General features: G+C 37.7%; 2 protein-coding genes across 3 annotated transcripts in view; one reads left to right on the top strand and one right to left on the bottom strand.

The window, feature by feature from the left end:
* Positions 1 to 3,093, top strand: part of LOC127448670 (cytoplasmic dynein 1 intermediate chain 2-like) — a 35,473-nt gene extending 32,380 nt beyond the window's left edge. For both annotated transcript variants that reach the window (XM_051711384.1, XM_051711383.1), the window contains exons 16-17: positions 680 to 805; positions 1,320 to 3,093. In XM_051711384.1, coding sequence (XP_051567344.1) covers positions 680 to 805; positions 1,320 to 1,421 — 228 coding nt within the window. In that variant the 3' untranslated portion in view covers positions 1,422 to 3,093. The remainder of the gene's footprint in view (positions 1 to 679; positions 806 to 1,319) is intronic.
* A 2,046-nt stretch (positions 3,094 to 5,139) lies between these two features.
* Positions 5,140 to 24,154, bottom strand: part of LOC127448667 (electrogenic aspartate/glutamate antiporter SLC25A12, mitochondrial-like) — a 37,254-nt gene continuing 18,239 nt past the window's right edge. Inside the window, exons 8-18 of the mRNA XM_051711380.1 lie at positions 18,678 to 18,771; positions 18,503 to 18,587; positions 16,502 to 16,586; positions 15,056 to 15,214; positions 14,910 to 14,962; positions 12,913 to 12,993; positions 12,684 to 12,824; positions 12,281 to 12,419; positions 10,426 to 10,584; positions 10,230 to 10,320; positions 5,140 to 6,977 (exon numbers count right to left, since the gene is read on the bottom strand). Of these exons, the coding sequence (XP_051567340.1) occupies positions 6,770 to 6,977; positions 10,230 to 10,320; positions 10,426 to 10,584; positions 12,281 to 12,419; positions 12,684 to 12,824; positions 12,913 to 12,993; positions 14,910 to 14,962; positions 15,056 to 15,214; positions 16,502 to 16,586; positions 18,503 to 18,587; positions 18,678 to 18,771 (1,295 nt within the window). The 3' untranslated portion in view covers positions 5,140 to 6,769. The remainder of the gene's footprint in view (positions 6,978 to 10,229; positions 10,321 to 10,425; positions 10,585 to 12,280; positions 12,420 to 12,683; positions 12,825 to 12,912; positions 12,994 to 14,909; positions 14,963 to 15,055; positions 15,215 to 16,501; positions 16,587 to 18,502; positions 18,588 to 18,677; positions 18,772 to 24,154) is intronic.

Raw genomic sequence — 24,154 nt, 5'->3', positions numbered from 1 at the left:
ACGCTCATTTGTCGCCACCTAGTGACATTTCCAGAAGGGGTCACTGAACTCATCAGTTAATAAAATTGAACAAATTTGTGAAACAGAAGCAAGCCTCACCAAAATACTCTTTATTTTGCAGCTAATTCTACACAATTGTAAACTTGAATAAACTTGAATCACTAAAATAGCTGGAATTGGTGCTTTTAGCTTATTCTTTAAAAAAAATATCCCCAGAAAAAATGTTCGTGGACCAGTGATTGTCTTACCTTTTTCGCCTTACGTTTGCATCCCTGTAATTTGTTGTGGCATTGCAAGAATAAATCTACAAATTAGAAAAGAAGCAAATTTGTTGTTTTTTTCATTACCCATTACATTTGAATTTCAAACATTACAAGTAAACATGCTACTAAGACAGACAGAAAACATGGAGTTCTTGAAAAGGAAAAATATTGACGGTGGTTAGCCTATGTGGGATAGTGGTGTGCTGTAGAATTTTTTAGTCGTAAAAAGTGTGCCGTGGCAGAAAAAAGGTTGGGAAACACTGCTCTAGAGACTGTTGTGCGTGTAAATCCCAAGAGATCAGCAGTTTAAATTCTGGATTTAAATTTGCATTCTGATTGTAATTATGAATGGAGCATAACCCTGATAGAAACTTCTTTTGTTCACACAAATCCTCCATGATCCTGTTTTGCTTCAGGTTCCCACAGCAAGTGTAACGGTGGAGGGAAACCCCGCTCTGAATCGCGTGCGCTGGGCTCACTCTGGACGAGAGGTGGCAGTCGGTGATTCTGAGGGACAGCTGCACATTTATGATGTTGGAGAGGTGAGGCTGATGCAACTGAACAACTTTCACCTTCATAAATGAACTGTATTTTTAAAATGGAACAAACAAGTCCAATCTCACCAACAGTAACGCGCCAAAAAGACAAATCACAGATAAAAATTGTACACCAATTTTACACCAAAACTATTTATACAGAGTGTAATGTAAATTTTTGTCAATATTCAGCCAGCGCACAACGAAAACATTGCTTTAGTAATGTTCATATAGTACTATAATGATAAACATTGACATATTGCTTTTGGTTCGTATGAGCTTTTACCTTTGGTGCTGGTGTTTCTTCCATTGAGCAAAAAAAAAAAAAAACAATGTGCATTTTCGCAAGAACTTTCATCATAGTGCGAATTTTGACATTCATTTCGAAGGCATCCTTAGGGATGCATTGTGTCATTCTGAGATCTTCTCATGCCAAAAATTTGCGCTCGGTGTTAATTGGCCTTTAGCTGTAGTTTTGTCACTGAAAATGTAAATATTTTTGTGAACATTTTTTCCACAGCAAATTTCGGTGCCGCGGCAGGATGAGTGGACTAGCTTTGTGCGCACGCTCACCGAGATTAATGAGAACCGAGAGGAAGTGGAAGAACTGGCTGCTCAATGATTGGCTGCATAATCACCATAGCAACCCCTGCTGACCAATGATTTCCCCCCGCAGTCTGCATATTTCCACCCTCTCTGAAGCACTTTACGTGTTATTGGATGACAATCTAGAGATTTCCAATGGTTCTTTTTTGATTCTGAAGGGAGAAAATTATTATTTGAGAAACCAAGAACTTGTTGGTAATATTTTAAGCGCTTAATGTTGCAAGTCGAACACATTTTTGGTGTAATATGGAATAGTAACCCTTGTTAATGTACTGTAGATAATTTGTATGTTTTTATCTACGAGTTAGAGGTTGATTTTGACTAAACGGATATGCAAACTGTTACTCTGCACACATCTTTATAACGCTCTAAGACTCAGCGATTTAACAAGCAGACTGACTTACAATAATTGGGGAAATTAGTTTTTTAAGGGGTGGAATATTTTTAACACTCTTAAATCTTAACGTTAGCTTGAAAGATATTTGATTATTTATAGCTTCTTAACAGAATGCCTTTTTTTTTTTGTTTTTTTTTTTGAGTGGGATGACCGATATATAAAGACTGAACATGTACGTTTTTTATATTTCAAAGCTGAATCTGCCTACTTTTCAACATGTAACACTTTTCTCACTTCTGAAGGCCTTAAAGCAAACCTTGACTGAACACACACACATCTAGAATCTTCCAGCACACAGCATTATAGAAAATCAGTTTTTCCTCTTGGTGCTTGCTAATTCAAATGGCAGTGACTGAATTTTTGTGGTATGTTGGTAGAAATCTCTAGATCACTTTGTTTCAAAAACTTTTGTAATTTTAAAAAGGGCATGGAGCAAAATTGTAGTCACTTGCTAAGCATTAAAAAGTCTGGACCTAAATGGAAAATTTCCCTTTGGCACATATTTAGAGTATATACAGTGTGGTTAATTTATTTTGTTGTATTTTACTAGTATATTTTCCTCTAACAGTCAGTTAATTAGCTAGGACATCTTTGCTCTGTTATTTTCACCATGTCTGTATCAAACGTTTAAATTGAAATTGGTATTTTTTTAAATCTAATTTAAATGTTTGAATTAATTTAACCCTTTAGTGTGGATATTAGAAGTGTATTTACATAATTTGTTCTGTATTTTACTTGACTTTGTAGAAGCAAAACTTACAGTTGACGTAATTTGTCAGCTGCCCTCTAACAGTGGCAGTGATTACTGTGGTTAAATACAAGGTTCTGCACAGGCAAAATGAAAATGGATTCGACAAAATAAACCGGTCCAGCAAGTCAAACCTGCCTTAATCTAGACATATTTTGAACCTAAGTCCATCTGTTTATGTGTGTTTCCTTTGAATGTTGTTTATCTGTTCTAGGAGTTGAAATGAAGTCTATAGCAACTCATAATGTAATAAAGCATAAAGTAACGACTGCATATAATGTAATAAGTAAAATGTAACAAATGTTCATAATGTAATAATTTTCACAAAACTTACAATTATGAGTGCATAATGTAATAATGTTTGTCGCAAAATGTAAGGAAATGTATTACAGTATGAACTCACTGTAGCAACTCAATGTATTCACAGTACAGAATGTAATAACAGCACACAATGTATGAGTAAAACTTATTCTTAAAATTTTTTCTCTCAACATAATGTTATGAGCACAAAGCGTAATAATATATACTTTTTTGTTAACATGATTTGCCTCATAAGGTTTTGTCATTATACTTACCATATTGTTACACGCTATTGCTGTCCAAATTAGAGGTAGACCGATATATCGGTTTTACGATTGATATGTGCCGATAGTTGCCTTTTTGAACAATCAGTTGTCTATGCTGATAGTTGCCAATTGTTTTTTAATTCCTCTGTGCCACTATATAGAAAGGTGAGTCCCAAACTAAGTAGGTGTATTTTGGGCTTGTTCAGGGTCCTGCACTATGCTCCATTTTTTTCTAGTTATAATTGGGATTTTGGTTAAACAATAAACTGCATCTGTGATTTTATTCATTTTGGACCATGTCGCATCTGCGTCATAGTAATGACAGTTTTTTTTTTTTTTACAATTCGATAAATCGATCTTAAAACCTATTGGCCGATTAATCGGCTATTGGCCTTTTACACCACCTTAGTTATCGGTATAAATCCACTATCAGCCGACCTCTAGTCCAAATATGGCATGACATATCCCCTGAAATGTCAAAACCACAAAAACACTTTTGTGTCACACCATTCTAGTTTAGGATGAACTTGCTGATTTTCAGTAATGAAAGAATATACACAATTATAAGTTGATTAAGCTTAAGTGTCCCGCTTTATCAGTTGCTCCACTTTACCTGTATTAACCCTAATAAAAAATACTGTCATCCTAAACTCTACATCTAAACCTCAGTTCTGAACTTTCCAAAAATTTTTTCTTAACTTTCTTTACTCTACCAAGGTTCTCTTTATTTCTGTGTTAGCCGTGATTTATCCTGCCTATCCTCCCTATTGTCTTTCAAGCATTCACAGAAAAATAAAGATGATAGTTCAAGAAGCACCAATCCTTCAGGTACGGATCATTCTTTTTGTAATATGTTCAACGCTTCATACCTCTCAGGGTATGCTTCTTAACAATAGGGGGCAGTCCCATAGTAAAATTGCTTTATTTTTTTTTATTGCCCTAACATAATGCAGTTATTCTTGCAAATAGACATTAGGTTTGTGTATTTAGGTTATTGGAAAATCGGTAATTCAAGTAAGAATGAAACGCCTACATTTACATGGTTTTTTTTCCCCAACTGCTTACACACTGAAACTGATTCTAATAGCCCAAAATCCCAAATCATTACTTGAGAAGTAAGCTAAAAAACAGAGTTGTGTAGCCTATAGAATTTCCAAGAGTGTTTTTTTTTTTTTGGTGGTGGTCAAAACATTTTAAAAGAAATTCTCTTGACCTCCGTGAACTGGTTAAAGCATTCAATAAATTATATTAATATAAAATGTAACAGAATATATAGTATTCTATTTTGAGTTGAGGTTTGCGGTGGCTCACCCCATATTACCTTACTCTTTTATGACTACAGCCACCTGCAGGATAAAGTGGATGAAGATGTGGTCTCATTTGCTGCTATGAATTCTGATTTTTTCCTACAGAGTAAAAATGCACAGGTGGACAAAGCGAGCGACACACAAACAAGTGATTGTTGTCCAGTAACGACCATTATTAGTTCAGCCCTGCCACAGTTAAGGTTTGGACTTCTTATTTCAGATATTTCTTCCTTAAAATTACTAAAAAGAATCGTTAATGGAACCGGAATGGTTAAATTCCTTAATATTCTCATCCCTAAACATTTATTCACACTGAATTTGGAATAACAAAAAAAGTATGATTTTAAAGCTCCGTAAACAAATACTGCACAGTGCAGAAAGATGTGAATATTATATTCCAAGTCATAAAATACTTCATATAACATTTATATATTTTAAATATTTAAGAAACTACATTTCTATATTTGACCAAAACTCTCTTGGATATGTGATTGCACTTTAAAGTGCTTTTTGAAAGTGCAATCTCTATAAAATTATTTTTAAAAACCCTTATCCAATCATCACTAATGACTGGCAAAGTCAGGGCAATTCACTGGTGAAAATATGTGGGAACGCCATCTTGCATGTGTGTTTGGTTCTTGTCCAATTCCACAGATTCATTTTTCCAACGTTTTATTCATTTGATTTAATAAAATAAAAAGTATGCAAACTACATATAAAATTTAACCACATTGATTTATTTCCATAAAATACAAGATTGACATACATTTAAATTATTTTCTATATTTCAAATCAACCATGATTTCTTTGATCAACAGATGACTTTTTGAAACCTCTGTACATCCGTCAGAGTGACGCAGAGAAATGGGTCTTTTCCATCTCTCTGTGCATGAGATGTACATGTATATACAGTACAGTACAGTACAGTACATGTGCAAGCTACCCAAAGCCAAATGAGCAAATGAAGAGTGCATGTTTTGGTCACATCAATACATCAGTAATAATGAGAATAAAACTCAAAAGCAGCACATTTTTATATTCTGGGGAGGAACTGAGAATGAGTGTTAATTTTTTCTTTCAGGAGTTTTTTTAAAGAAATACTTGACCCAAAAATTAAAATTGTGTAATTGTTTACTCACCCTCATGTCCAACAACAACACAAGGGTGAGTAAATGATTACAAAATGTTCTTTAACTCATTACAGCCACATGGTTGTAAGTTCAGTATGCTGTGGCCGACGATGATCTAGAGTAGAGGTCTGCAACCCGACCCAGGCCCGACAGGACCCGAGAACCCGATGGGTTTCGGGCTGGGTTCGGGTCAGTTTTTCAAGTAGGACTTAGGGTTTGTAATTAATAAAAAATATAAACAGGCTTACCGAACTTGTTTCGCGCACGCGCTCTCACTCACAGACACACGCAAACGGATGAGTTAGGGGTCGTTCACACCAAATGTGTTTTTGCACACCTCTGTTCTGTTTTCCTCATTGATAAACGCATGCTGGACAAATGTCTCTGACATTTGCACTGCATTCAGCGTCTCGCGCAGGACCGGCATATTTTAAACACCATGTCAAGTTAAAAAGAACTTCAGATTTTCAAAAACGTATACTGAGACACCTGCGCTCTGTTTCATTCTTTGTGCTGCATCTAGATTGTTTTCAGCACAGCTGTCACAAAGATTCAACATTCTGAACAAGTTCAGGCTGCATAGAGGGGACTGTTGCAGTGTTTCATATTATTCCAGATTGTTCTGCACAAGGTGAAGTTTCAGCGCATAAACGGTAAGCCAATGCGTTTTTTCCCTTCTGCTCTAGTGTACTAAGGGTCTGCCATGAGTTGTTAAAACTGTGTATGTTTCAGTACTGTTACGAATGTTGCCTATATGCTTACATAAAATATAGCCTATTGCAACAGTACTTGCTAGGAGAAGAAATTAGTAAGGAATTTCGGGTTGGGTTCGGGCTTAAAATCTGACAGTATCGTTCGGGCCACATGGTCTTGGTACGGGTCGGGTTTCATTTTAAGGTCTGTGCAGACCTCTAATCTAGAGCCCTTCTTATTACATATTAGACTGTATGTGTCGCTTTAGGTCCTGATCAGTGTGGCAAAGAAAATGTCTACCTGTGCTTTAGCAATCACACTGTGACATTTACCCAGTGCACTCAAATCTGAGGCAATGATGAGAACTAACAAGACCCTGAAAATTATTATAACCCCCCTAGTCCCCCACCTAAAAACTGAAAGAAACGAATGAAAAAAATAAGTGGAAAATGATGTAGGCCAGACAGCGGGACGGAGACATGCAGCCACTGGAGAACAAGGCCGGAGTGGGCGGGGCATGTTTTTACGATGAGGCTGCTTGTTCCTTGGGCGTTTCGGAGTAAAGGGTTACAACCCCAGAGGATTTGAACTTGGGCAGGTGCAGTCCGAACTTGTTCTCCACCCCAGCAAAAGTGGCAGCAGCCAGACGATAGCCACCGACGTGCTCAGAACTGACAGGAGGAAGCTCAGATATCCGCGATTTAGGCCTTGGTTCAGAACCAGCAGGGCGACTGGAGGGGAAGAGGAGAACAGAAGTCAGAGGTCAAGTTTTAGTATTTACTTTTTTGTTTCATTTTAGCAGCTTCTTTTTTATTCAGGTAGTAGCAGTACATTTAGGGATGTCAAATGTACCAGTGTTTCGGTACCAAGTCAATACTACAAAAAACCCTGCAATGATTCCACTCTTTCTGCAGTACTTTGTACTATGGAGTTCCAACTCAGTTCAGCTCAATTGATGTAAACATAGTCGGTTTATCAAATGCAAACAGGCAGAACAAAAAATATCTGATGTGTCAAAATATCTAATCTGCACATTTGACTTTAAAATGTAAATCAGTCTAATAATATTTCACATTATATATAATATCAAACATTTAATTGTTTTGTAGTAACTTAACAGAACTAAATATGATGTTGGCTTGACAAAGCCTTGTCAAAAAGTTTAAACTAGTTTCAAAAGTTTGCAGTTTATACACATTCCAATAAGACAAACAACATTGCTAGCATGTTGCTAGGTGTTGCTAGCATTACATTAGGCATTGCTAGCATGTTTAAGCATGAAGCTAGGCGTTGCAAGCATGTTCCAACATGTTGCTAGGCATTGTTATCATGTTTTAACATGTAGCAAGACGTTATTAGCATATTTTAGTATGTAGTTAGGTGTTGCTAGAATGTTGCTAAGTGTTGCTAGCATATTCTAACATGTTGCTAGGAATTATTAGCATGTTTTAACATGTAGCTAGGCATTGCTAGCATGTTGTTAGCATTGCTAGCACATTTTAACATGTAGCTAAGTGTTGCTAACACAATATTAGGCATTGCTAGCATGTTTAAGCATGTAGCTAAATGTTGCTTGGAAGTTAGGTATTGTTAACATGTTCCTAGGCATTGTTGGCATGTTTTAGCATGTAGCTAGGCGTTGCTAGCATGTTTAGGATGTAACTAGACACTGCTAGCATGTTAGGTATTGCGATAGTTTTCTAACATGTTGCTAAGCATTGTTAGCATGTACAATATGCAGCATAAATAAGTACACCCCCTCTGAACATAGACATATTTCTTTTTCTCAGTGATTACTATTACAATTAATGCAAAGATGACAATTTAAATGTATTAAACATAGGCTTAATAACAAAATCGAAAGATGATATCAATATCTGTAAATAATAAAATTAGGCAGCTTTGCTTAAGTAAAGGGTTGCAAAAATGAGTACACCCTTGAATAAATTCAAATAGTGTGCAGTATTTTAGTACTTAGAAAGTCCTCCATAACTTTTAAATACTGCTCTGACCCTTCTTGACATCAAGTGTACGAGTTCATGATGACATATTGGCTACATTCACACCGCAGATGAATGTGGCACAAATCTGATTTTTTCACTCACATGTGACACATATTTGTTAATTGGATGATTGTGTGAACAGCCAAAAGCGCTTTGAATCTGACATTTTCAAATCCGATTTGGGCCATATGTGGAAATAAATCTGATGCGTATCTGATTTTTTTCCAATGTGTCTTCGGTGTGAACAGCTTATAACTTATAATTGGATTGCACGTTAAATATGTGTATGAAAAGATACAGATGTAGATTTATTTAATGGCGCTCTTTACTTGTGTCACTCACTCAGAAAACACAGATTCTATATTTCTCAAACTGTATCAAAATCCGAATATAAGCCAGTCAATGGAAATATGAAATAAAGATAACTCTTCTTACCTTACAAATACAGTATGTTATGCCATTTTTCCTCATGTCATTCGATTTGATGGTGTGTTTTGCTCGTAGGTCATATTACACTTGAACTTCAAGGATAATTTAAATTCCACCATTCAAAGACAAATGACTACATAAAATACTTTATCTATCAATGGTCTTTCTCCATTACTCAAGGACATATTATAAAATAGGCATGTGTCCTATCTGCATTAAAATCAGATAATACATTTTTTTATTATAATTTAAGTCATTATTCATACTATAATGATTCTCTTTTAAGATATTGTAGAACATCTGTGAAATCATGATGCCATTGATTAAGTGTAATTCCCCCATACCTTCAGCACTCTTAAATCCCTGTATAAGAACTTTACAACCACTGTACATCACTGTTGGTACCACGCACTTCCCATTCCCCATGTGATACCATGCATTTTGGATTCCATCAGAAAAAAAAGGGGAAAAAAGACTTTGGGCTCATGAGACCAGCTTATAGATTCTCAAAGGTCTGCAACTTTATCAGTATGGGCCTTGGCAAAGGCTAAACAAGCTTTTCTATGCTTTGGTTTCAGCAGTGCCTTCATGCGTGGATGACAACCATGCATTCCACTTCTTTGCAGAGTGTGCCTTACTGTGTGAGATGAAACAGTCACTCCAGTTTGGCTTCCCATAGCTTTTGCCAGCTCTGAGGCACGTGCTTGGCAATTGTTAGCAAAAATCGCTCATCATGAGGTGAAAGCTTACAGCGATGGTCTGAACATTTCAGGAATCTTATCACAAGTCCATCCTTTCTGAATTTCTGTCACTTTTCTACTGTGTTTTGACTCAATAAAAGTGATTTGCTAATACTCGTGCCATTGTCCCCTTTTGTGCAATTAAATAATTTTCTTTATTTATTTACTTGACAATTCTCTCCCATGTGGTCCACCTGTTGTCAGCATCGAGTCTGAGAGTGATTCAATGGGTTAAGTAACACTTTTACACTTTAACCAATTATGTCTATTTGAGTGTGATAGTTGGAAAGAATAATCTGCTGATCAATTTCCATCAACTAGCACCAGAAAACATTGTTAAGTTTTATATCGTAACTTTCAGGAGGGTGTACCCATTTTTGCAACATGGCCTTTTATCATTTTGATAAAGTAATTTTTTTCTTGTTTAATATTGACATGATTCATTAGTATTTGATAAACCAGAGTTGCTTAAATATTACATTATACATGAACTCCAAATATGTCTTTTTTATAAATCGAGTGTAACTGAAGGTTTCAGAGGGGGTGTACTCGTTTATGCTGCGTACTGTAGCTAGGCATTACTAGCCAACATAATTAAATTAAAAGCGCATTAATATAGAATTTAATTGATGTGGGGTCAAAGGTCAGAGTATATTGACTTTATAACAACTTTATATGTTGCTAATCCAATCAGATTTTACAACAGGATTTATTGGATTTAAAAAGCATGTTCTTTGAGTATGACATCTTTATGCTGACTGATTCCTCTAAGGGAGGTTATAACAGTGTCTTTAACATGATCAACACTTACTGTCCTCCGAAGTCGACATAGAACCATCGCTGAAGGAGCTCGTAGGTCACCAGAGTCACACCAAACTGAGGAGACGACCTGAACACACGAGCTACAGAGAAGACAGAGAGGACTGTGAGCAAATATGAACAAGACTGAAATTAAGTCTGTGTGCGAGATTTCATTTGTGATTGAATGCCTGTGTGTTTGCGTGTACCTCCAGCTCCCTTCCATAATGCTTTAAAGCCCTCCTCTTTCATGATTTTCCTGAAACAGTCAATAACTCCAGAGTAAGTCGTCTGACCAGCACGGGCGGCCACCTGCAATCGTGTTTTGATGACATCAGCAGGAGTGACAAGCGAGGCAGCTGGGACACCTGTGGGATCAAAGAAAATCCAGACATCATTGTGTTAGCAGACATATCACATAAATTATCTGTAAATAAAATAAACTAACTTTTAAGCAGTGTCCTAACTTAGCTCAACACCACAAAACATATAATTTAAGAAGCATGAAATAGAATGAGCGCATCGGTTTCTCTGCATGAATGTTGTGTGTGAGTGTGTGTTAAAGCAGAAATAATGGAAAAGTAACTAATGATGCATAAAACAATATAATTGATCGAAATATGATTTGAAGTACAACCTCTGAATGGAATGCACATTCTGAACCATGAAGCAGTGCCAATACTTGACACATAAGTCAATACTTAAGTGACCTTCTGCCAAGCTATATTCCATCACGTTCATTACTATCACAAAATTCTGGCTTGTTAATAGTTCCTACAATATTAAAATCCACAAAAGGAGGTAGATCCTTTTCCTATTTGGCTCCTAAACTATGGAATAGTCTCCCTAACACTGTTTGGGACAGAGACACACTCACTCAGTTTAAGTCTAGACTAAAGACTAATCTATTTAGCCAGGCATACACCTAATTTATCCATCAAGTCACAATTAGGCTGCTTTAGTTAGGTCTGCCGGAACCAGAAACATCTATCATGATCTATAACTCTGCATAAAATTGAATGACATCTACACTTATATTATTCTATTTGTTTCCATGTCTCAACCTTCATATCCCAAGGTTACCAGAGCCTGCCAGATCCAGCTTCATTCCTGCTTGGTGTCGTACTCCACTGCTACATGTCGCTGAGAGATGACAACAAACTACAGCCAGTGCTAGCAGACATCACTTCAGTTTTTTGACTTCAGAGGATGAACTGATGCCAACTCCAACTGTCAGACATCGGATACTTCATATGCCACTGCCTGAACCTTGGACTTAGGATGGACCCCACCGAACCTCACCGAAATGACCTGCCGAATTAACTGCAATGCACCTCATTGATCTCTGCCTGCATCACTTTTGTCTATTGATGGACTACACTCTTGAAATGGAATACATAGACTATCATTGAATTGTCAACAAAAGCCTTCATCAGCCAACTAACAAAGGACAATGCATCTATGTGAACTTCTGCAGTTAATCCAGGATGGACTTCAAAGACATTAGTCATTAATCTTACGGTTCATAAAAAATCTTTTTTTTTTTTTTTTTTTTTTTTTAAACACAGGACCTTAACACTTAGTTTACTAATCTTAAACCATGACCTGCACTGCACATAAATAACTAATATTGGCATTATATTCATGCTGGTTAGCTAGAGGGGAACTGGCCCCCACAGAGAGCCTGGTTTCTCCCAAGGTTATTATTCTCCATTAACCAACATCTTATGGAGTTTTGTGTTCCTTGCCACAGTCACCTTCAGCTGGTTCACAGGGGTTCTAAATACAATTATTATTTAATTTTTATACACAATTTATAATCATATTTAATCAAACTACACAATGATCACTCTAAGACTTAATAGATATTACAGTTTCATTTTCTGTTAATGCTTGATTTTCTGTAAAGTTGCTTTGAAACGACACGTGTTGCGAAAAGTGCTATACAAATAAATATGACTTGACATAAAATTTTTACCAGTGTGTTCCCCACCCCTTATTTAAACTTATTTTGTCACTCTGTGCAGCATTTTTGATTTTAGTGTGGATAGAAAAATGTCTGACCTGCAATGGCACCAGCTGTGAGGAGCTGAAGAGGCCCCAGTCGCCCATCTTCATCTGCCAACTGTGCCTTCGTATGAGCATACACTGGGAAATAGATGGCAGAGAAGGGGATATCGCGCAGGAAACAAGCCTTGGCACCCTATGGTGAAAAAAAAACCCCATTACAATTCATATCACACGCTACAGCTGAGTATCAGCACAGATTTCTAACTTAAATTCTGATTATAAAGAATATTTAACAACAACATAAGTTATTTTCGATCTAGTAAACTCAGATTGGGTAAACGGAGTATACCAAGTTAGCTCAGCTGAAACTTGGTGCAAGGCGGCATCTGCAGGATATGAGGTGAGCTGTACATAAATAGCTTTCTGGAGACAAACGGAAGACAAAAGGTTTCCAAACCTTGTAGAGGCCAAAGAAGCCGAGGTCTCTAACCACACTGAGTGCGCTCACTCTGGGACCTGTAGTGATCTCTCCGGCAACCTGCAGACGAATCTTAACAATTTCCAAAGGGTTGGTGAAAATAACCTGCGAGCCACCAGCCTGGAAAGAGACAAACAGACAGACAGACTTCACTAATAAAGTACAAAATAACACAGCTTAAAAGCTCTGCTTAGATAATGACACTCACACAACCGCCAGCGAGAATCTCAGCAGCCAGTGGTATCATGTCGTCTTTAGTAGTAAATTTGTCTCTCACAAAGTCATTCACCTGCAAATGAGAGACACTGAGTTTCATGTAATCAGTTTTACCTACATTAAAAATTCTGCAATCCGTTTATAGGGATAGTTCACCAAAAAATTAAAAATCTGTCATCATTTACTCACCCTTCTATTGTTCCAAACACATTCAGTTGAAGTCAGAAATGTACATACACCTTAGCCAAATATATTTAAACTAAATGTTTTCACAATTCCTGACATTTAATCGTGGAAAACATTCCCTGTCTTAGGTCAGTTAGGATCACTATCTTAAGAATGTGAAATGTCAGAATTATAGTAGAGGAAATTATTTAATTCAGCTTTTATTTCTTTCATCACATTTCGAGTAGGTCAGAAGTTCACATACACTTTGTTAATATTTGGTAGCATTGCCTTTAAATTGTTTAACTTGGGTCAAACATTTTGGGTAGCCTTCCACAAGCTTCTCACAATAATTTGCTGGAAATTTGGCCCATTCCTCCAGACAGAACTAGTGTAACTGAGACAGGTTTGCAGACCTCCTTGTTCGCAAATGTTTTTTCAGTTCTGCCCACAAATGTTCTACTGGATTGAGGTCAGGGCTTTGTGATGGCCACTCCAATACCTTGACTTTGTTGTCCTTAAGCCATTTTGCCAAAACTTTAGAGGTATGCTTGGGGTCATTGTCCATTTGGCAGACCCATTTGTGGCCGAGCTTTAACTTCCAGGCTGATGTCTTGAAAAGTTGCTTCAATATATCCACATAATTTTCCTTCCTCATGATTCCATCTATTTTGTGAAGTGCACCAGTCCCTCCTGCAGCAAAGCACCCCCGCAACATGATGCTGCCACCCCCATGCTTCAATGTTGGGATGGTGTTCTTCGGTTTGCAAGCCTCACCCTTTTTCCTCCAAACATAACGATGGTCATTATGGCCAAACAGTTCAATTTTTTTTCAAATGCCACTTGCAAACTGTAGTCTCACTTTTTTATGGTGGTTTTGGCTTCTTCCTTGCTGAGCAACCTTTCAGGTTATGTCGATATAGGACTCGTTTTACTGTGGATATAGATACTCGTCTATCTGTTTCCTCCAGCATCTTCACAAGGTCCTTTGCTGTTGTTCTGGGATTGATTTGCACTTTTCGCACTAAACTACGTTCATCTCTAGCAGACAGAATGTGTCTCCTTCCTGAACAGTACAATGGCTGCGTGGTCCCATGGTGTTTATACTTACATACTATTGTTTGTTCAGATGAATGTCGTACCTTCAGGCATTTGGAAATTGCTCCCAAGTATGAACCAGACTTGTAGAGGTCCATAATTTTTTTTCTGAAGTCTTGGCTGATTTATTTGGATTTTCCCATGATGTCAAGCAAAGAGGCACTGAGTTTGAAGGTAGACCTTACAATACATCCACAGGTACACCTCCAATTGACAGCAATTAGCCTATCAAAAGCTAATTGCCTAAAGGCTTGACATCATTTTCTGGAATTTTCCAAGCTGCTTAAAGGCACAGTTAACTTAGTGTATGTAAACTTCTGACCCACTGGAATTGTGACATAATCAATTAAAAGTGAAACTATCTGTCTGTAAACAATTGTTGGAAAAATTACTTGTGTCATGCACAAAGCAGATGTCCTAAACGACTTGCCAAAACTATAGTTTGCTAATATGAAATCTGTGGAGTGGTTAAAAAACGAGGTTTAATGACTTCAACCTAAGTGTACGTAAACTTCTGACTTCAACTGTATGACTTTTTCTTCCATGGAACGCAAAAGGAAATGTCAGGCAGAATGTTATCCTCAGTCACTCTTCACTTACAAAGCATCTTTTTTCCATAGATCTCCTTTTGTGTTCCACGAAAGAAGAAATTATGGATGAGGGTTTGGAACAAGAGTGTGTGTAAATTATCATTTTCGCATTAACTATTCCTTTAAAGACACTCACAGTGAGTTTGATGGCTTTCTCTGGAGCCACTCCGATGAGCTGGGGCAACAAGCCTAAAGGGAAAACACAGAAGATGAGATCAAGGAAACATATGTATGAAATGTTTTTGTAGCAAATGCTTAATTTGACACAAATACATTCTCTACCTCTATAAAAGCCGAAGAATCCCTCGTATCGCAGGACTTTCTTGGCACAGTCAAAGCTGTTTTTGTACATGAGCTCTCCCACGAAGGAGCCGGTGGATCGCTGGTTCTGCATACGAGTCTTTACCAGATCTATGGGGTACACAGCTGTTGCACCCGTAGCTGTAAACACACAAACACCACACACAGGGTAAAATGTATACACTCATGCAAAAACTACAAATTGTCTACGATCAGAACTTAGAAGTGCGATACTGTGGATATTGTTGCCTTTTGTGTGACAAATTGCTTATGTTAAGATGCTTATGATAACATTTTCTGCTAAATGAATGTACAGTTGGGGAAAAAAAATATAAAAACATTTTTATTTCTTGCGCTTTTGAAATGAAACAGTTTGATGTACTACGTAGAGATGCTCTAACAATCAGAACGTAAATCTTCCTGATTAGTCCTCAATCATAACAGAGTTAATTTACATACAGAAGTCTTAAAAGTACAGTAGCAAAAACAGTCTAAATTCTAATATCTGAGAGAAGTTGGAGAAATGTCATGTGAATTAAATTTATTTTTTTTGTGCAAGAAATAGGGCTTGGTATTGATCCAAATTTCCTAATTCAATTCCGATACACATGCTCTCGATTCGACCTGATTCTGTTTTCAGTTATAATGTTCATTTTGCTTACATATCAAAGAAAGTCTCTGTCAGCTGATGCTGTTAATTATACAGGGGACCTTCTAACTTGGTAATGCATTACGAAAATATTCATTTTACATATTTTATTTCATCATATGAAATTGGATTCTGTATTGGAGTCTGAAACTTTGCTTTATACAATAAAAGGTTATAGTTTAGCCTAATTATTTTGTTGAATATTCGTTAGTTAACCTGTTAAAGGCTGAGCTTAGCGTCCATAAATCCCTAGGAAACACTGATTGGAGTAACAGACATAATGCAGCCTAATTATGCATGGGTTCCTTACATTGACTGGTCGACCAATTGATCAGACGATGCACCAACTAGTCAATTATGAAAATTGGTGGTTTGCACATCCCTACCTTTTACCTGCAAATTCTGTACTACAAAGTGAATCAAATGTCATGTCAGACACAACTATTCTTCAATGAACATTTCTTTCCAAGAAAAAAAAAAAAAGGAGTTAACAGATAAATATATCAAAACTCAATAATTAAAAAAAATAGCTATAGATAACGAATTGGCATCTAAATACTGTTTTAATATTGAATCTGGAGGTCTGTGGCAATTCCCACGCCTAATATGCAAGTGATTTACTTAGAAACATTATTGTGATTAATTGTAAAATCCATATTTTAAACCAGCCTTAGCAAGAAACCTTGACTAACATTATAAGGAAAAATACAATGCTTCAAAAATGTATAATATTGCCACTATAAAATAATGATAAATGAGAAGTGAGTGTAAAGTCGAACCTCCAGCGATGGAGCCCAGGGTAAACCTGTACCCTGACTCAGCTGCCTGCAGCCACACAGGCCGAGAAACGTCCCCATGTGAATGCTACAAAAAGAGAGAAAATGAAATAAGCATATGATGTATTAAAAAAGTATTATGTATTAAATGCACATAATATTTGGGGGGCAGTCTATATTAGACATTTATGACAACATCCTGAATATTATGGGTGGTTGCCAGGGTGTTGCTGGACTTCAGAGGATGAACTGATGCCAACTCCAACTGTAAGACATCGGATACTTCATATGCCACTGCCTGAACCTTGGACTTAGGATGGACCCCACCAAACCTCACCGAAATGACCTGCCAATTGAACTGCGATGCACCTCACTGATCTCTGCCTGCATCACCTTTGTCTTTTGATGGACTACACTCTTGAAATGGAATACATAGGCTATCACTGAATTGTCAACAAAAGCCTTCATCAGCCAACTAAAAACCAAAGTCAAATGAGCCCACCACCAAGTTTCTATACTAGTCTGGTCCATGGCTGGTCTAAGTGTGTGTGTGTGTGTGTGTGGGGGGGGGGGGGGTTGCAAGGGTGCATTTCCCCTCGAGCCTACCCCTGAAACTTCTGATGCCCTTGCTCACTGACAGCGAAACGATTTAAGGTGCACTACTAAAGATCTTATTTTAGTATCGACCCTGGTCTGGTCTCTAGATATGGCTCAGGTCCCTCATTCAATGTAAGTAGGGATACGGCGCTGTGTCCGCTAGCAATAATTGTCAGCCAATTATTGACCAAATTAAAACAACTGGCAAATCGGTTTTAAGTATGTAAATGCCGATATGAAAAACCAATAGTTTATTTATAATTAATTGGATCACACTTTGAAAAAACTCTGTGAATTCAAATGCACAATCCAGTAATAATAATAGCCACAGAATGTAGAATATTTGGCACTCCTAAAAACATGTCATATTTAATTTTTAATCATCCTCGTTCTCACATTAAATGACGAAAAGCCGGTGATAGAGACGTGAGTTGTTAAAGTGGCCCTTACCTTTACATGACACGGTAAAACCATCCAAAACACTTTGAAACCTGCGAACTTTGACTTCTGAAACATTGGTATGATATCCATTAAGACTGCACGAAATCGCAACATGATCTTGCACGAACACTAAACCTCAAAAGCTTGTAAATAGACTGCATTCAGCGATTCAGTCAGCATTGTGCTAGCAAGTGGCGCCCTCTAGCAATGCGTATGGCATTAACCATTACTTCTATTATATTTTCTGTTGTTTTGAACTGCAAAAAAATAACAAAATTTTAGAAGTACAAAATAATATTTTTTACACCAATCATCAAGCTTGTATAATTATTTTTCTATATTTTTTATCTTCCATTTATATTTCATTGTGGCTCTCTTTAAAATTTTGGCCTGTTATGTTCAATGGTAATTATTTATTTTTAGAACAATAAAAAGCTTTTGTAGCTCTTTGAACATTTTTAAAACATAATTTGAGCAAAACAGAGATCTGATGACAAAATAAGGTAAATGGCAAAATATCGGTATCTGACAATATTATAATTTTTTGGTTAAAATCGGTATTGGTCAAAATTTTTCATATTGATTCATCCCTAAATGTAAGTCTATGGGATATTGTTTGCCCGTTTTATCATTCCCCAAATAAAAACTAAGTCTGATCACTAATAAAAATAAAAACACACCTCTCCTCAATAAGTCGCACAATTTGAGGTATCATCCATGTCCACAGCACAAACATGCAGGACAAATTACATGCTGATGTTTAATACTTAGGGATGGATGGGTTTGTTTAAATCCCTAACCCCTAAGTATTAGCATAATAGTGATGTTTGTCTTAGCAAACAGCACTAATTACTGCACACAAGTCACTAATAACATTGATAATGCTATACGGTTATCTGACAGTAATATATATTCGAATGACCCATAAAAGGACTCTTATCTCACAGTATAGAATGATAAACTCACCTGTCTCTGCACCTCAGCCAGATTATATGGCAGAGCTCCTTCCTCCAGCGGTGCTATCCTCTCGATATCAGCCAGGTTTAACCGTCTACACATAATAATACACAGAAACACCTAATCAGCTGATAATGCTGCTTATTTTATAAGGTGATGTTCAGATTTTAATCAAGGAAATTACCCCGTTTGGGAGTGCAGCCCTGACAGCTGAAACAGGATGTCAATTTCCATAGGAGTGATCTGACCAAACTTATTTGCAGCATGAACAAACTCCTCTACAGATGGGGAGATAAAGGGAAAATATATTAGACAATACTGCAAAATTAAAACAGTTATCCTTGATAGAATTAAGAGCTGTACTTATTCTGGTTCCATTAATGGTTCTTGAATATCTGCATGCAACTCAAAAGTAAACTCAGTGTACTCAAAAATGACTGTTCTATGACCCACAATTAAGCTGCAACGCTACTTCATTTACAAGAACACAGCAAAAGAAATTATATTATAGTTGAGTTGTGAGCTTAGTCAGAGTTCAACATGATGAAAGTCTGGTGACAGTTAATAAATTCAAACTAAATAAATATTCCACACATCTTTCTGTTGTGTCATCCTTTTTGGTTGCACAACACCACATACTGTGGGACCAATGTAGTTCGATTCTAGAAACAATGACTCGAAAGAATGAACCAGTTCAAAGAGACTCACTCACATCCAACTCACGTTGTGTGGGTTTAAGACATTTAGTTCAGTGCAATTACACTTATGTATTTTTAAAATAAAGATATTTGAAGTTCTGATCAAATAAATGGTACGAGGAGTCACATGGCACCATGCGAGGATCGGACGTGTGAACGGCGAGCTCTGCGCACTTTGCTAGTTTTAATACTTTTTATAACAAACCGGTGAGATTCAATACACTCTGTTCCATAGCTGTTCTAAGAGGACAATATGTCAAAGAATTCAAAATCCTCGGGCTCTGGAGACATTAAAAGACACTTACATGCTCAAGCTGACGCCCCCGAGCAGGCCACAAGCCTGGGAGTTGATTTAGTCGGAGAGGTGCGGGAAATGCGGCGAGAGATGCTGAACATGTCGGCAATGCTGACGAAGGTCGTTGCTGACTTGGAGAAGCTTACTGTGATACGTCGATCGATCACTGCCATGGAGGCGAATTTCACTGATGTAGTTACAAGAGTGGGGGATGTCGAGAAAAGGATCAATTACCTGGAGTCATCGGAGAGGGAATTATCTGCTAATCCGCTAGTGACCAAGGTGGATTTGGAGCGTGTCTGGGAGAGGTTGGAGGACATGGAGAACCATAGCCAGCGGAATAATGGTCGTATCGTTGGAATCCCTGAGGGAGCAGAAGGACAGGATATGGTGTAATTCCTGGATGGGCTCTTTCTGAATCTACTCGACATAGCAAGTTGGAAATCGAGCGAGCTCACAGGGTTCCTGCTCGTCGATGTGCAGAGGGAGACAGGCCCTGATCAATTCAGGCCAAATTTCTGAGATCATCTAATAAAGATCTTGTGTTACGCAAGGCGAGGAGTAAAGGAAGGTTTTCTTGGAAGAACCACAGCATTTTCTTGTTCCTAGACTTTGCCAATTCGACAAGAGAGAAACGTGATCGATTCAAAGAATGCAAGAAACTTTTACACCAATGGAAGGTCACTTTTGCACTGATATTCCTGGCCAAATTGAGAATAGATGCTAAGGATGGCCGTAAAACATTCACATGCCCACATCAAGCGACGTCCTTCATAAAGTCAATGGAATGAGCAAGTCATCTTGTTGTACTCACGTTGCAGCCATGTGGACTATTTGAAGAAACTGTGTGCTTTTTTGTGCTGGTTCCGCCTAGCGGCTGGAGTTTATTTTGTAGAGTAACACAACTTCAGGACAATTTTATTGATTAATCTACATGCCCTTTGTGTTTATTCCACCTATTGGCTGGAGTTTGTTTAATAGCTTATCTTTTGCTGTGTAATTCTGTCTCACAAAATTTGTATAAAAACACCGGACTTAAGTAATCCGACGGCAAAGTTGTCGCGGGGGCACTCCAGTGCATGGACTGTTTGAGTTTAGAGGGATGTCAAATGTTAACATGAGTGGATTGTCTCTCTCCATGTGGAATGTGAATGGGCTGGGGCACCCCATGAAAAGCAGGAAGGTTATTTCTCTTCTTAAGCGTAAGAAATATGATATAGTGTTTCTTCAAGAAACGCACATTTTTCTGCAGGAAGCTGAAAAATTTGGAAAGATATGGGATGGGCATTTTTTTTTTGTGCTGGCTCGAGTAAGAACAGGGGAGTCATTACGCTGATAGGTAAACATCTACAATTCAAATGTCTCAAACAGAGTAAAGATAAATTAGGAAGAATCATTGTTTTAGCTGAAATTCAGGGAAAAATTCTTATTCTAGCTAATATTTATGCACTTAACATTGATGATCAGGGCTTTTTTATAGATCTTGAAGGGATGTTGCAAGCCGCTGGCACCCCTAATGATATAATATGGGGAGGAGACTTTAATCTTTTGATGGACTCAGTCCTTGATCATAGTGAAGCAAAAGTGTGCAAGCCCCCTAAAGCAATCTTGGTCTTACAGATATTTGGAGACTTTTGAACATATCTGGTAGGGACTATACGTCCATAAGATTTACTCTAGAATAGATTTTTTTTTTTATTATATCCAAGTCCCTCATTTCATCTGTTGTTGATTGCCCAGTTGGAAACATTTTAGTCTCAGATCACACCCTGGTGTGTTTAGAGGTGTTGCCACATACGGAGAAAAAGAAATCATATAGTTGGCGCTTTAATGTATCCCTTTTGCAAAATCCTGAAATCCAACAAATGCTAAAGACTGAAATCAATGTCTATATGGAGACCAACTGGTCCTCAGTGTCCTCTGTGGGCATGGCTTGGGAGGCACTTAAGGTAGTTCTTAGGTGTCGGATCATACAGTATGCCTCATTCACCAACAAATCCAAAGCACAAGAACTTGTGGAATTGGAAGTGAATAATAAAAGTGCCGAGGCAGAGCTGAAGCGCAGAATGTCGTCTAATGGCCACAGGAAATTAGAAATACAGATATAATACTATTTTATCGTGGAAGGTGGAGTTTTGGCTATTCAGGGCAAGACAGTCATACTTTGAGTCGGGGGACAAAGCAGGGAAGCTTCTGGCAAGATATATAAAACAGAGAGAATTTTTCTACCATTGCCTCAGTGAAATCCACTGGTGGTGAAATATTTACCTCAGCCATTGATATTAATAATGCTTTTAAAGAATTCTATCTTGGTCTTTATAGTTCCACATCTTCGTCTACTGAAGAGGATATTAGAAACTTTGTGGAACCATTAGAACTTCCTAAACTGTCGGCTGAGCAAATAAATTCTCTTGATTCTGAGATAACCTTGGAGGAGCTTGGCAAGGTCATTAAGGCCTTACCTATAGGCAAGGCTCTGGGGCCAGACGGCTTTGCCGCTGATTTTTTTTTTTTAGATCTTATGCAACAGAACTGGCTCCACTTATGCTAGAAGTTTATATGGAATCATTAAAGAATGGAAAGCTTCTGCCAACAATGACACAAGGCCAGGTCAGTCTGATTCTTAAAAAGGACAAAGATCCAAGCAAGTGTATGAGCTACCGTCCAATTTCCCTGATCCAGCTAGACATTAAATTAATGTAAAAAATGTGGGCTAACCGATTAAGTTATGACATCTCTTATACATATAGATCAGGTGGGGTTTATTCGGGGCCGTAGCTCTTCTGATAACATTAGGCGTTTCATCAATATCATGTGGTCAGTGGCGAATGATCAGCCTTTTTTTTTTTTTTACACCGAAAAGGCATTTGATATGGTAGAATGGGATTATCTTTAAGATTTTGGAAATGTATGGGTTCAGGAATACTTTTATTGGATGTATTAAGTTACTTTATAGACACCCGGTAGCGGTGGTACAAACAAATGGATTAATTTCAGAATTTTTACTCTGGATAGGGGTACCCTGCAGGGTTGCTCTCTTTCCCCATTACTGTTTTGTCTTGCCCTGGAACCATTAGCAGCTGCGATAAGGAGGATGATTTTCCAGGGGTGATGGCAGGAGGTGTGGCGCTTAAGCTTTTGCTTTACGCAGATGATATATTATTATTCGTCTCCGACCCCACTAGATCTATGCCTTGCCTCCACAGAATTATTAATTGGTCTATATCCAAAGCTTTGACTATGACAGCGTACTGCCCGGTAACTGCTTTTCAGCCGAGCGCCATCCAGTGGCCCAAACATGGCATTAAGTATTTGGGGATTTTATTCCCAGCAAATTTGGGTGATTTAGTTAGTTAATTTAGACCATTTAATAAAAAGGTTTTCGAGCGATGTGGGCAGGTGGGCTTCATTACATTTATCTATGACTGGGAAGGTTAATGTTATTAAAATGAATTGTATTCCAAAATTCAACTACCTGCTACAATCTCTCCCTATAGAGAGAGATCCCCCTCTCTTATTTCAAGCAATTTGACAGCATACCAAAGTCCTTCATTTGGAATGGTAAACATCCCAGATTACATTTCAGTAAGTTGCATAGGCCGATTGACATAGGTGGGCTAGGCCTACCCAAGATTTTGTTTTATTATGCAATCGGTCTCAGATATTTGGTTCATTGGTTGCTTCCACCTGAGAGAGCCCCTCCGTGGTTTTGTATTGAACAGGAAGTTCTTGCCCCTATTTCGCCATTGCAAAGCCTTTCTATCAAACCGGAGAAGCTGCACCCCGTTATCTCGCATTTGCACTTGGTATGGACAAAAGTGTCCAGAGTGTTTAATTCGGACATTTATTTAAATCTTGCCTCAACCATATGGCTGAACTCAAACTATGTATTAATAAGTCCCCTTTCTGCTGGATAGAGTGGATTGTAAGGGAGGTTAATACGCTCGGTGACACCCCCACCTGCTGGTGATGCCAATCAGAAGGTGGGGACACAACCCATGTTTTTTGGTGGTGTTAAGATCCAAGAATTTTGGTTGAGGGTTCAGAGTTTTATGTGTGACGTTTTGGGCACTCAAATTTCATTTTGCCCCAGACTCTGTATTTTAGGCGATGGGGCGGTCATTAATATAGGGGATAAATGCATTAAAAAAAATGGGTCCTGGCCAGTGTTATGATCGACAGACAGATTATTTTTGGGGGATGGAGGTCGGCTGGAGCACCCTCATTTCAAGAGTGGTGCACAGAGATGGGGAGGGTAGTGGCATTCGAGGAAATGTGATGTAGAAGGCTAGGCAACTTAGATTTATTTACTAAAAAATGGGGCAGCTATTTGGCCTTTTTGGAGGGCTCTCGGGGAGGTGCAGTGGAGAGAGAAGTGTAGTTATAAATGTGTGTGATTATTTTTTATTTATTTATTTGTTAAGGGTCATGGTGGGGTTGGGGATTGGGAGGGGGAAAAATGGGGGTTAAATGTTGATTCTGTGAATATATATTTTGCTTTTCTGTGTCAATCGTGTGAATCAATAAAAAGTGTTAATTGGAAAAATAAATGGTAAATAAAAATATAAATATATTGTATTACATAAAAATTGTATTAAGTAAAATAAAATAAATAACATTGTTTAAACCTTGACCATTTACTGGTGATATGTGTCCTAAAAAAAGTCC

Source organism: Myxocyprinus asiaticus, chromosome 12 (assembly GCF_019703515.2).
Source record: "Myxocyprinus asiaticus isolate MX2 ecotype Aquarium Trade chromosome 12, UBuf_Myxa_2, whole genome shotgun sequence".
NCBI lineage: Eukaryota > Metazoa > Chordata > Actinopteri > Cypriniformes > Catostomidae > Myxocyprinus > Myxocyprinus asiaticus.
The sequence above is the reverse complement of the archived record's forward strand: the minus strand, read 5'-3'. Positions and strand labels throughout refer to the sequence as shown.